This window comes from Vicugna pacos, chromosome 9, assembly GCF_048564905.1.
Source record: "Vicugna pacos chromosome 9, VicPac4, whole genome shotgun sequence".
In the NCBI taxonomy this organism is placed as follows: Eukaryota; Metazoa; Chordata; class Mammalia; order Artiodactyla; family Camelidae; genus Vicugna; species Vicugna pacos.
The window spans coordinates 63,896,563-63,911,183 of NC_132995.1; the positions used below are offsets into that span (position 1 = coordinate 63,896,563).

General features: G+C 39.6%; 1 protein-coding gene across 2 annotated transcripts in view; it reads left to right on the forward strand.

Moving 5' to 3' along the window:
• The window catches only part of AKNAD1 (AKNA domain containing 1), a 37,552-nt gene that overhangs the window by 9,319 nt on the left and 13,612 nt on the right, over positions 1–14,621 (forward strand). For both annotated transcript variants that reach the window (XM_072968080.1, XM_006197386.3), the window contains exons 6-7: positions 2,816–2,949; positions 9,871–10,027. In XM_072968080.1, coding sequence (XP_072824181.1) covers positions 2,816–2,949; positions 9,871–10,027 — 291 coding nt within the window. The remainder of the gene's footprint in view (positions 1–2,815; positions 2,950–9,870; positions 10,028–14,621) is intronic.

Genomic DNA, 14,621 nt, shown 5'->3' on the forward strand with positions numbered 1-14,621 from the left:
CTGAACCTCGGAGGAGTTGTCTGGGTCAGAAATGTAGATGTGGGTATAGTTGTAGGCTGAAGCTGTGAGGTGTAGGAGGCTGCCTAGGCAAACATGCAGAGGAAGCAGTGAAGAAATCCAAGGACAGAATCATGGGAAACCACAACCAGGGGCAGGTAAAAAAAGAGGGGTCCACAAAGGAGACTGATGGGGAGGGACCCAGAAGGCCAAGGCAGACCTGGAAGGGGCTGAACTATAGAAGCCAAGAGGAAAGAGGGTTTTGAGAAGAGGGGAGGGGGCCTCACCATCAAATGTTCAAGCAAGGAAGGAAAGCAAGGTGTGCATTGGGCCTGGCAACCAAGAAGTCATGAGGGACCTTGGCAACCCTGATTTCAATGAAGTGGTGGATCTATGGACACCAGATTGTGAGAGTTAACACGTGAATGATAAAGGAGATCTCCAAACCCCCAGGCTTTCAAGAAACTGGGAGAACACAGAATTGTAAAGGGTCAAGCAAAGCAGAGAATTGGTTCAAAGCATTAGCCTTCTGAGGCCTCGATTCAGGGAAGTTTCTTCCTGTGTTAGAGGGTGTGTGAGGACTCATGTTGGGACTGAGAGGAGAGTCAAGGTGACTCCTGACAGCGTCAGCCTTGGCCTGAGAGATCCAGGCCCATTTGCTTCCCTGGTGGAGGAAGGCCAGACGGGGCTAAAACTAACCTTCTCAGTGCAAGCAGCACAACATCGTAGAAAGCATTTGGCTTTTGGAGCAGACATCCTAGTTCTATGTATTGGTTGTACGATCTTAGACACGTAGCATGTGTTCCCATCTCAGAGTTAAGAGAGTTAAATGAGCTACATTTATGGCAAGAAAACTATGCCCTAACTTCTTCCGAGCTATAACACAATTAAAATTCCAAGAGCCTAAATTATAATTCATAACTGGCTTTCTTCACTTTCCTCTTCCCTGTAAACACCTAGTCCCTCCTCATGGCTTTAACCACCATTTTCATGCTCCCAATTCCTGAATCACTTCTCACCTATGGCTCCAAATGTGTGTGCTGATCTTCATCTGGATTCCCCACTCTCACTGAACGTTCTGCCTTGTCCAACAGTGACACCGTCATCCAAACCTGCTGACCTTTCCAGATTCCTCATTTTTGTTGAGGGGTTCACATTCTTCCTGCCTCCCAAGATGGAAACCTAAGCACTGTCTGCGAGATTTACGGTTCAGTCAGGGTCCTGGCAGGAACAAGATGGCTTCCTCCAGTGGAGTAAGGGAGAGTTTCATAAGGCGTTATTTTACAACAGTGCAGGCAAGGTTAAGGGAAACCAAGCAGGGACAGAAGCATCTCATGGAAGGACCGCGGGGCAGAGGGACAGGAGAAGGGCAGATAACGGAGCACAAGGAGGGTAGCGGTAGTGGTGACAGTAGCTGCCAAGTCCTGCAGCTTCTCACAGCGCAGCACAGACAATCCATGATGATACAGGCAGGAGGACATCAGGAGATAAAGACCCCTACCTGGTCCTTCTTCACTTCCTCTCTCTCGCTGCTGCCTTCCATTGGCTGAAACCAACCAAAGCACAGGAGCCTGTGCTGATACCGTCCATCGAAGGCCAGCCTCCTGGCTGGGGCACAGGGAAAGATGGAGGGTGGGTCTGGGGGGAAAATGGAAAACATCTATCACACTTGCCACTTTTTTATACCCTGTAGCCAATATACTTCTAAACTTGTGTATTTATTTTAATAAGAGTAAGAATTAATTACAATGACGATGACAGCTACCACGTGTTGAGTATGTACTATGCTCCTCACACGGCATTGTCTCATTTAATTTTCACAATATGAGGTGAGGGCTACTATTAAATCAAATGAGAAAGCTGAGGCTCAGAGTTCAAGTTGACTAAAATCATAAATCAGTAGGTAACAGTCTGGACTTGAACCCCGGTGTGTCTGATCCTGTAACTCCATGATGCTACATTCTTGCCCTTGGCAATATCTCTTCAGTTCATCCTTTCCGCTCCATTTTCACAGCTACTGTCTGGTCCAAGCCCTCCTGAGCATCCTTAGGCCTGACTTAAGTCTCACTTCTTCCATTGAGCCATAGCAAAGTGCTCCATTCCATGGTCTCTCTTCCCAACTGGAAAAAAATCCCCGAGATCAGAGGCTGTGCCTGATACAACTCTGTCAAACATGGGCGGGGCTCAGGGAACGTTTAGCGACTAGGGCAGTGGGATTGTAGCCTCTACATCAAGATTGGATCCTGACCTGTACAGTTTAAACATTCATCTGCATGAGGCTGCATCTGGAAAATCCATTTGAAGCTCTTGGCTAAACTTCCTGATGTTCCTTCCATATCTCACCCTCTAAGTGCCATGGATTCAATCCCAGGTCCTCTAACTTCAGTTCTTTTTTAAGATCCATGTGGTTTGTAACAATTTCTAGAGCTCTAATTTCCTCCTCTATAAAACTGGGATAATAAAATCTCCTATACCATATTTACAACACTGATGTGTGGATTAAATAAGATAGTGAAGGGGAAAGTACTCTATAAGCAAAAAATCATTCTGCAAACACGTAGGATTATTAATGTCCCAATAATGAAATTCAGAGGCCTCCGAGTGGGTTCTAGGAGAGAAATCAGAAATAACTGTACTTTTCAACTGTGTGCCACAAGGGTGTCGTGAATGTTGTGATGGTTCTCAGGTTGGCTGTATTTTAGATGGATGGTGGCTTCGTTCTGACACTACTGTATGAAATACCCTCATTGTGTCTTGGGGAAAAACAACTACACACACAGGCTTACACGTGAATGATTCCAGTACTTCACTGCAACAGGTCTTGGAGAAACTGCAGGGACATCTTGAGCTGCTGGAGCAGGAGTTTCTGGCCAACAAGGAGAAGCACCTGACTTTAAAGCAGCAAGTCCATGAACATGAATCCCCAGCGGTTGATGACTTTGACCCACAAAGGTCAGGCTTAAGCTGCGTGAGGTGGAAGGGTCAGAGGTGACCTCGTTTGGGTGGGATTCTGAGGTGGCTGCTGGCTTAGTGCTTGGAGAGACACTGGTCTTGGGTCAGCAAAAACTGTGCCACTATTGAACAAGTGTCATCCCATGCAACAGGCAGGATGGAATTCCTGCTGTGTAAGGTTCTGTGCTGGGCACTGACCCAGATAGAGTGCCCCATGTGAACAACTGTCTCCTGGATGAGAGACATTGTGCTGCCATCTTGCTTTTTGTTGGATGTCATTACAGTTGAGGCCCAGAAGAGCACAAGAAAACCCTAGAAAGGCTCATGCTAACCCCAGAAGTCCCTCCCCTCTCCAAGCTCCTCCTGTCCTTGTCCTCTCCTTCACCCCCCTCCTGCCTTTATTTCCCCACTTGGTTTTTCTCTTCTGTCTCTTGTTTTTTCCTCTTTTCCCTCCACCTACAGACAATGGGCAGGGAAGAACCTTTGTTAGGTTGTTAATATTGGGGTGAGGACTCTCAAATCCTGATACAGGCAAAATGTTTAGCTTGGAGTCAAATGATTCCTGAATTAATTCACATCAGAAATGTGAGTGCACACTCATATTGAAGTTTCCAGCTGGCCATTTTGATGGCACCATGCTCCTCTCCAACCCAAATAATTTTAAGATGTGTTCCAGGACTCAAGGCTAGGATTATTTCCATATAATTTCCTGGTATGAATTAAAAGAACCCATTTAATAGGCTTAACATTTGTAAGCTCAGCTCTTTCTATTCATAGCCTTTTAACACGAATTCATTCTTGATACTAAAATATTTTAATGGTTTCTATTTTGGCACTAGCGTCCTGAGCTATTTTTCCCAAAGTACAACTTCACTTTTTCAAAATGAATGAAATCTCTGTCTATTGTTATTTCAATACTGAGTAATTAGACAGCAAAGGTGTGGTTTTAATATTGATTTCTTTTCCCCCAAAGGCTTCTTTTTCTCTTGGAAAAAATGATCACCATATGTTTTCACTATTTGTTTAAAAACTAATAGAGTAAGGATATTTATTTTCCAAGAAATCCCACTTCTTTTGGCAGTCGTTTTAAAGACAGCCCTCTGTGCACGTTAAGACCAAAATTATGCAATGCCTTATTTATAACCTAGTTACACCCACACTGTGCCTGGCCCTAGCATAAATCAAAAGAGTTTCAACTGCAATTAGATCCCATATACAGGAGAAGCTTTCAACACTGGGTCAAGGGAAGGACTCAGCCTCTCCCAAAACTCACCTCAGAGCCACCTCAGAGCAAGCAGAAGGTGCCCAGGTCCTCCTGTTCTCAAATGGGCAAAATGTGGCAATGAACAGAACCCAGTCCAACCCTTGAGGTCTCAGTATGTTGAGAACCTTCTAAATGATGAGTTCAAGGGCCACTGTCAATGACTATCTGTAAAGGAAAGAATTCTGCAAATTAATTGACTAATTGTTTAAGTCAGCTATTGTGCTCTTATTAAAACCTTCTTATTGCCTTTGAAAGGTAATATTCAAAAATTTTTGTTTGGATTTCATGCCTTTTGTTTGTCAGAATGTAGTCTGATAGTCATTCAGTTCCTTCACACACTAAAACCAGAAACCAAAGAGTCAACAAATGGGGTTCTACCTCCATCAGTCCGTTCTCCCTGATACCATCAGCATTCAATCTTATCTGCTATTTTACAGAAAAGATCACAAATTCCCTCAAAAAAAAGTCTTTTCTCCACCTCTGGATCTGCCTGTTTCCCCTCCTCTTTCTTCCTTCACTCACTTTCCAGCCTCTCCAGCCTTGGTCCTTGAGCCCATCTCCTCCTCACGCCATCATTTCACTTCCTTTAAATTTTCAGTCTCTCCTTGTCACCTACTGATTTCTTTTCTGCCTGCTAGGTTAGAACACATTTTCTATATTTCATTTGATTATCAATATAGTTTCTCATGCTTAGATCTTTGTCCCACCAGTCATTGAATAGGGCAGCCTTTCCCCACTGGTTGAAAAGCCACTTTTACTGCAAACAAAACCCCCATGTGAACATGGGACTGGTTCTATTCTCCCCATAGACCTATGTTTCTATTTCTACATTAATCACATAGTTCTAAATTACTATAGGTTAGTGTATATTTTAAAATGTGTCTTCTTTTTTAAACTTTCATTAGCCATTCTTGCATACTCTTCTTATTAATGAACTTTATAAATCAGCACACCAAATTTCTTTAATAAAATTCCATTCGAATTTTGTTTAGGATTGTGTTGAATTTACAGATTAGTTTGAGAAGAGTCAAAATCTTTGCAATGAGTATTCCCGTGCCATTCCTATGAAAACATCCCCAGCATGTTTTCTTTGTGTTGATTTTATGTGTTTTGTTAAATTTGCTCTTAGCTATTTTATACTTTTCCTGTGTATTGTGAATAGATGTTTTCCCTAATCCATATACAGGAAATAAAGAGAATTGTATTTAACTTGTACAGGGCTACCTAATGCAATTCTGTTCTTAGTGTTTGATTTTCAGTTGATTGTCAGGTTTTAAACATGACAATCACAGCTTCTGAAAATAATGACATGTCCCTTCAACTTCCCTCTATCCCCTAAATATTTATACTTTATATCTTTCTTCCCTCCAACTCTTACATATCACATTTATTTTTATTGATTTATTTCATTTGCTAGTTTTTCTAAAATAATATTGAATAACACTAGTGAAAGCAATCATTCTTGCCATGTTCCTAATGGTAATGGGAATTCTTCCAAGGATGGTGACTGCTATAGGTTCAAGTAGATCAGCTTATCAATAAAGTTTCCTTCTATTCCTGGTTTACTAGAGTTAGATTTTTTTTTAATTTAGTAAAATTTAATCAAATGAGATTTATAAATCTCTTCAATCTCCTTTAATCTATTAATATAATAAAATATATTAATAAATATCCTAATGTTTATCTATAGGATGAGATGGGAAATTTTCCCTTTTCTTTTTATGTTCCAGAAGAGTTACTTAAAGTCTTTGTTGAACTGATCCACAATCCCACTTAGATTTGGTGCCATGTGAGGGGCAAAACTACGAAACTCCTAAAAGATAACATAGGGGAATACCTAGATGACCTTGGTTATGGTGATGATTTTTGAGATACAACACCAAAGGCACAATCCATGAAAGAAATAACTGGTAAGCTAGACTTCATTAAAACAAAAAACTTCTGCTCTGTGAAAGACAATGTAAAGAGAATGAGAAAACAAGACACTGGGAGAAAATATTGGCAAAACACACTTCTGATAAAGGACTGCTAGCCAATATACAAAGAACACTTAAAACTCAACATTAAGAAACAAACAATTAAAAAATGTGCTAAAGATTTTAACAGACACTTCACCCACAAAGAAAATATATGCATGGTGAATAACCATATGAAAAGATGCTCCACAACATATATCATCAGGGAAATGCAAATTGAAACGAGATACTACTACACACCTATTAGAATGGCTGAAATCCAAAACACTGACAACAATAAATGCTGGTGAGGATGTAGAGCAATAGGAACTCTCTTTTATTGCTGGTGGAAATGCAGTGTTGCAGCCACTTTGGAAGACAGTTTGGCAGTTTCTTTCAAAACTAAATATCCTCTTGCCATATGATCCAGCAGTCAGGCTCCTTGGTATTTACTCAAAGGAGATGAAAACTTATGTCCACACAAAAACATGCACATGGGTGTTTCAAGCAGCTATATTCAGAATTGTCAAAACTTGGAAGCAACCAAGATGTCATTCAGTAGGTGAATTGATAAACAAATGGTTGTACATCCAGACAATGGATTATTTGCACTAAAAAGAAATGAGCTATCAAGTCATGAAAAAACATGGAGGAAATTTAAATGCATATTACTAAAAGAGAAGCCAATCTGAAAAGGCTACATATTGCATGACTCCAATTATGTGACATTCTGGAAAAGGCAAAACTATGGCAACAATAAGATCAGTGGTTGCTATGGGTTAGAGTGGGGAGATGGTTAAACAAGTGGATTACAAAGGATTTTTAGGGCAGTGAAAATACTCTGTATGACATCATAAAGATGGATACATGTCATTTTACATTTGTTCAAACCTTTAGAATGTACAACGCCAAGAGTGAATCCCAATGTAAACTATAAGACTTTGGGTGATTATGATGTGTCAGTGTAGGTTCATCAATTATAACAAATGTACCACTCTGGTGGGGATGTTGATAATGGGGAATCTATGCATGTGTGGAGGCAGAGGGTATATGGAAAATCTCTGTATATTCTCTCAATTTTGCTGACAAGCTAAAACTGCTCAAAAAATGGTGTATATAATAAGTTACACCATTCACATTCTCTAATCACTGGAATTAATAACAAAAAGATAAACTAATGGGAAAATTTTAACACCCACCTAAATAATTATAATGTTAAATAGGAAATAAAAATGGAGATTATGAATAATATACAAGTCAATAATAAAGGAGAAAACAACATATGAAAACTAATGTAATGCAGCTAAAGCAGTACTCTGAGGAAAATTTCTAGTTTGAAAATTCATTTATTAGGGGGGAAGTTCAAAATCAATAAACTAAGTACTCAAAACAGGAAGGCAAAAAATTATAACAAAATAAACCTTTAAAAGGAAGAGATTCATAAAAGGGAGGAGAAATAAGTGAAATTTAAAAGAATTTGATCAATAAAACATTTTCTTTGAATATATCTATAAAGTAAACCACTGGAAAGTCTGAAAAGTATAAATAACATTAAGAATGAGAAAGGAAAAATACCAGAAGAAAAATTTAAAATCAAATGGGACTGAACAACTTCATATCAACCTGGTTTAAAATCTAGATGAAATGGACAAGTCTAGGAAAATATACATTACTAAAATCTGCCCAAGAGGAGGTAGGACATCTGAAAAGACTAATAATCAGAGAAAAATAGAAAAGATTGTAAAAAAAATCAAACCCCAAAAAGGTACCAAATCCAAGTGAGATTATGGGTGAATTTAACAATGACTTTAAGGAACTCTTCTAGAACATAAAAAGGGAAAATTTCCCAACTCATTCTAAAGATAAACATAATCCTTCTCTTCCTGGTCTATGATCCATTCTGAGTTGACTTTTGTGAAAAGTGTAAGGTCTGTGTCTAGATTTATTTTCTTGCATGTCGATGTCCAGTTTTTCCAGCACCATTTGTTGAAAAGATTATCTTTGCTCCATTGTATTGCCTGTAATCCTTTGTCAAACATCAGTTGACTGTTTTTATGTGGGTCTATTTCTGGGCGCTCTAGTCTACTCTGTTGATCTATTTGTCTAGGCTTCCACCAGGACCACACTGCTTTGATTACTGTAGCTTTACAGTAAGTCTTGAAGGTAGGTACTGTCAGTCCTCCAACTTTGTTCTTATTTTTCAATATTGTGGCTATTCTGAGTCTTTTGTCTCTCCACACAAACTTTAGATTCAGTTTGTCAATATCCACAAAAGAACTTGCTGGGATTTTGACTGGGATTGCACTGAATCTATAGATCAAATTGGGAAGAACAGTTATCTTGACAATATTGAGTCTTCCTATCCATAAACATGGACTCTCTCTCCATATATTTAGTTTTTTGATTTCACTCATCAGAGTTTTGTAGTTTTCTTCATATATATCTTGTGTATATTTTATTAGATTTATACCTAAGTATTTAATTTTTTTGGATCTTAATGTAAATAGTACTGTTTTTAACTTCAAATTTCACTTGTTCATTAAAGGTATATAGGAAAGTGATCAACTTTCATATATTAACCTTGTACCCTGCAACCTCACTATAACTGACTGTTAGTTCCAGGAGGTTTGTTTTTTGTTGATTTCTTTGGATTTTCTACACAGCTGATTATGTCATCTGTGGACAGTTCTGTTTCTTCCTTTCCAATGTGTATACCTTTTGTTTCCTTTTCCTGTCTTATTGCATTAGCTAGAACTTCAGTACAATGTTGAATAGGAGTGGTGAGAAGGAACAATCTTTCTTTGTTCCTGACCTTAGTGGGAAAGCAGTGATATAATTTTTAATGTTTTGGAATTTGGGGGGATTTTTCTTTATGATGTAATATGAGATAAATTTTTATAAATTTAATAGATTTGAGGAAAATTAATTATTTGGGGCAAAATATATATTTATATATGCATGTATACACATATACATGTATACATTTATGTATATATGTACATATACCTATGGATCAAGCTTTTGATTAAATTATTCAGATTTTTCATGTTCTTCCTCTTTTTCAATTGATATAAATCATTAGTTTCATAGAATCATAGATCTTAGAACTGTAAGGGACCTCAAATCAGTCAGATACAGATAAGTAAAGTACTGTTATCCCATGTTATAGTTGAGATACTGGAAGCACAAAAAGATTATGCCCAAGGATGCATAACTAATGAATAACAAAATGAAAATTAGAAATGTACAAGAAGACAAATTTAATTAATACTGCTGTACAGTATATATGAAAGTTGTTAAGAGAGTAAATCCTGAGTACTCATCACAATGAAAAAAAAATTTTTCTATTTATTTAATATTATATCTATATGAGATGATGGATACTCTCTAAACTTACCACAGACATCATTTCATGATGTATGAAGTCGAATCATTATGCTGAACACCTTAAACTTGTCCAGTGCTGTATGTCAATTATACGCAGTAATACTGGAAGAAAAAAAATGAGAATTAGAGCCCAGGCCTTTGGAGTGAAACTTTAAACTGAATGCTTGTCAGGGTGAGAGTCCATTATCCTTCAGGTCTCAGGACAGACCACATTAATAATGTAGATCAATGCCATCTATATTCAAGAACTGCTGTTACTAATTAGAATGTTGACTGCCTACCCAAAAAGATGCCTGTTTGTCTATATTTACCTAGAAAAGTGGAAGGTGAAATCTTCAAGTTGGAGATGCTACTTGAAGATTTTAAAGAGAAAATTAATAAAGGCAAACATACTTCAGCTATCTCTCTTCCCATGAGTGCTCCAATCAACCTGGACGACTTGTCACCCACATCCCCTCCGCCCTCAAATGAGGTAAGACAGCAGCCTACAGCCTAATTTCATGCCAGGAAAAATGGTTCTTATGTATTTATAGAATCCTAATTCATGGAATCACTGAATTTTACCCGAATATTTAATGGAAATTTAACTTTCCAAAGGCCTGTGAATCATATTACTTACAGTGGAACAAGCTTTGAAAAATTAGAAGCTATTACGAGTATTGGTTTAGGATCTTATTGCTTTAGGATGTAACAATGCAGTTTAAACTGATGAACTGCTGAAGAGTTATTTCTTCTGGATGAATAGGAACATTTTTTAGCCCCTGCCTGCGTGGAAGAAATCATTTTTCTTCTGAATAGTTCTACACTCCCTCTGCTGCGAAAGAATAACATGCTGAGCGAAAGAACTATTTCCCCTGAGCCCACTTCTGCCATTTTCCTTTCTCTCAAGTTAAATTCTTTTGGATTGTTTACGTATGCAAGACTAGGAATTCCAATCAAACACCACTGTCTTTCTATACTTTCTGTAACCTCAAGTATCAGAACATTTCACACTAAAATTCTGACACACGGAATCATCTGGATAATTGCTTTAAGCTGACTGTTCTGTTTCAGACAGTATTTGAAGACAATCTGTGGTGGTTATTCAAAACTTGAATAGGTTTTTGTCCACATTAAGGACACAATGTTGAAGATTGTGTAAATGTTAGCCCTTCCAAAGAAGTATGTTTGCCTCCTCAAAACCCTTTCCTGCCTGGCAAAATCTCATTCATTCAAGGCCCATCTTCAGAGTGAGGCCACTTATGTAATCTTGACACACAGCCCTTCACCCCAGGCAGAATTCTTCAGCCCAGCCCCTGTGTCCTGGCACCTGTCTCATTTATCCTTGTGCTTTGGTATGCATCTTTGTGTCCCGAACATCTGACTGAATGTCCAGAATGGAGTGCATGCTCATTAGAGTGAACTCTGGGAACAAACAATCTCCAAGGTTCCCAGCATGTTCTCCCTCTAGCCCTGAACCAAAGTGAGCTGCAAGGTGGCTGAGGGAGCCTAGGGAGTTAGCCCAGCCCCTGCCCAGCACGTCCTCAGGTCTGACTTTGCTCTTCTTTGCTTGGTCCCAGGTTTACGGCAACTGTTGTGAAAAAATGAGAACTCTGTAACTTGGGGAGAAACCACCCTGAAAGGGAATCTACTGCTAGTATTAGCCATTCATCCAGCACAAATTTATTGCTAAATGCTAGGCACTTTTCTCAGTATTTGAGATACAACATACACACGGCAGAGACATCACCTGCCCTCAAGATGCTTACGTTTCTGTGAGAGACACACACAATGAACAAATAAAATTAACATGGAATTACAGAATGTTAAAAGTGCTACGTAGGTGCAAGTAATTACACATTCCTTATGGCTCTGAAGCCAGACTGCCTGGCTCTGTCACTAATCAGCTTCGTGACCTTAAGAAAGTTATGTAACGTCTCTGCACCTCAGTTTCCTCCTGTGTAAAGTGAGGATAATAATACCTGCCTAATCTTCCAACTCCTCTTCAGCAAAAAGTCTTTGTAAACTGTAAAGGTCTGAACCAACAGAACCTTACTGTTGACTCATAATTTTGTCATTATCATTTTAGATTTAGGGGTTTTTAATTACAGTATTTCCAATTCATTTATAATGAAATATCTCAAAGTGTGGTCCCCAGATCAGCAGCTTCACCCGGCAGCTTCTAAGAAACTTTTATGATATTGTTATGGCATTTGAATGAATTAATATAAGTAAGGTACTTAAAACAGGGCCCGGCTCAAAGTAAGCACATTACCTGGGTGTTCGGTGCCATGACTATTAGGTGAGGGGAATCTGACCAAAAGAAACTCACTGACGGAGGGTAGGGTCACTAGGGAGAGATTGTTAGGAAGGTCTGTCACAGGTGAAATCTGAAATGAGTACTGGGGGATGAGAAAAAGGCAGGGAGGTGAGGAGTCCGGGAAAAGGGATTCCAGGCAGAATGTGATGATGCCCGGGGATGGGTGTGGGGATGCGGAACTGACTTTGAGTCACCTTCCGTGGGGCTGCAGCCCTAACAGCAAGTCCCTCTATGTGGCTGCCCAGATTTCCAAGGAGCACCCCAGGGCCCATGTGGGCGAAAAGGGTCCGAGCGCCCCCCGCAGGAGGTCCCCTCCTCCTCCAAGCTAGGGGAGCTGGCCAAGTAGCCCCCACAAAGAGGGCAGTGACGGGCCCCTACTGAGGGTCCAAGAAGGGAGAAGCGGACTTAGACCGCGGGCTGCACGGCCCAGAGTCCTCTGTGCAAAGACTCCCCGGAGAGGGAAGGGGGAAAAAGGGTGAGTGGTCACTTGATGTCACCACCACACTCTACCTCAGGCTACTACTTCCCAGTGTCCCAGGAGTGCCGAAATTAAATTCCCACTGACTCTTCACCAGATTACAGAAAAGCCAAATAATCCCCCAAAGTGGGGCTCCTAGATAGCTCCATAACTGACTAAAATTCAAACAGCTTTCCTTTTTTTAAACGAGACTAACCTGATCAAATGGCCACGAGTTTGCCTTCTGCTTCCAGGGTGATATCCTGCAGTCAGGTCCTGGCTCCATTCAGTTCATCGCCTTGGCTCTTTCACCATAACCAGCGTTGCTGAATGTGACTCTGAAAACTGGCATAATTAAGATCACTTGCCTCTTATACTCCTGGGCGCCCTGGGTGTCCATGCTGGTGGGAGCTGCCCGAATTGCTAACACTTCCCCCTCCTTCAGCACTCAGGAGAAACTCGCCTGAGGCCCCTGTTCTAGATCAGGGCTTCTCCAACTGCAGTGTGTTGAGGACTCATCTGTGGATCTTACTGAAACGCAGGCTTTGATTTAGTAGATCTGGGGCAAGCCTGCAATTCTGCATTTCTCACAAGCTCCCAGGTGAGGCCAATACTGCTGGTCTGGGCACCACACTTTTGAGATGATCTCAGTATGAAAGAATTGGAAATACTAGGATTAAAACTCCCTGACTCTACAGTCATAATGACAAAATTATAATAAGCAGTAGACAATATTAATTCTGTTGGTTTAGAGCTTTACAGTTTGCAGAGACTTTTTGCAGAAGAGTTGAAAGCTTAGAAAGGTGAGGAAATTTGCCCAGCACAGATGAGAGAAAACACTAGATCCCAGGTCTCCCAACTCAGGTGGAGGGCACCCTCCTACATTCTGTAAATGTAAATCTGCCTTAACTGTGAAATGCTTACCCCCGTAGGGCTAACAGTGATAAAATAAGACATGGAGTGGGGGTGGGGTGCAGGGGAGGGGATCGGCGTAAAAAAAAAAATCCATTATTTTTTAAGTTATAAAAGCGATACAGGCTTATTGCAAAAAAAAAAAATCAGAAAATAGAGTACAGTATAAAGAGGATTATTTCACTGAGAGAAAAATCATTGCTAATATTTTAGTGTACATCTGTCCATGTACCCTCCAAAATGTTAGTCTTTTTTCTCTAATACACGTACACATTTTTGCAAAAATGGGATCATACATGAATTGTGATATGTTTTCTTCATTTAACATTATATTGTGGGCCTCTCAACAGCCAGAGAATAAACCTACAGCTTCATTTTTAAGGACTGCATTATATTTCATTATATGGGGTGTACCCTGATTCATTTAACCAACCCCTTATTGATGGACATTTAGTTTTTTCCAGTTCTTTGATATTATAAATACTGCTTCAGTAAAATCACTTATATGCAAACCTTTGGCCATAGTTATTTCCTTTGAATAAAAGCCTAGGAGTGTAGTTAACAGTTTAAAAGGTACATAGTGAAAATTCTGATAAACAGACCTTTAGCAAGGTGGTGCCCGGTTACACGCCCACAGCAGTGCGTGGGAATAGAGGTGCCTCCTACCCGAGCCAAACCCAAATGTTTTCTTTCTCTTTCCAACCTTTGCTATGGTGATAAGTGAAAACTGATACTCATAGTCTTAATCTGTATTTCTTTTACTATTTGTGAAATTTATCCATTTTTGTATGTTTCTTGGCCATTTCTACCACCTGTTTGACAACGTCAATATTTTAACTAATGTTTGCAAAACTGAAACCACAATTTTTTTTAAGAAAGGCAGACAATTTGGAAAATACTAACAGCAAACAACGTTCAGTACTGAGATTTTTATCCACAAAGGTGGCTCTGACAAGTGGAGCAGTGGAACTATGGTTAAGAACACAAGCATATGGGTACAGGTTCAAATGCCAGCTCTGCCACTCACTCTGTGTGACCTTGCCCATCTGCTTAAATTCTCCAAGCCCCAGATCACTCCTCATTAAAATGGGGACAATGTGCCAGGATGGCGGGAAGGGATAAAAGACATGATATGGGTGGTGCCTGGCCGAATAAGCAATCAACAAATGGTTGTTTTTACTAATAACACACTAAAACACTCCAAAATGTTAAAGGACAAAAGATAAGAAGTAGAAGTCACAAGTAAGAAATACAACCAACAAATCAGCATATGTGAAAATGTTTATCTCCTTTAATAACACAGGAAATGCTAATAACACAAGGTACCACCCCTTCTTTTTAAATTAACAACAACGTTTTCAAGGGATAATTCCTGATGCCGAGGAAGGTGTGGTCAAA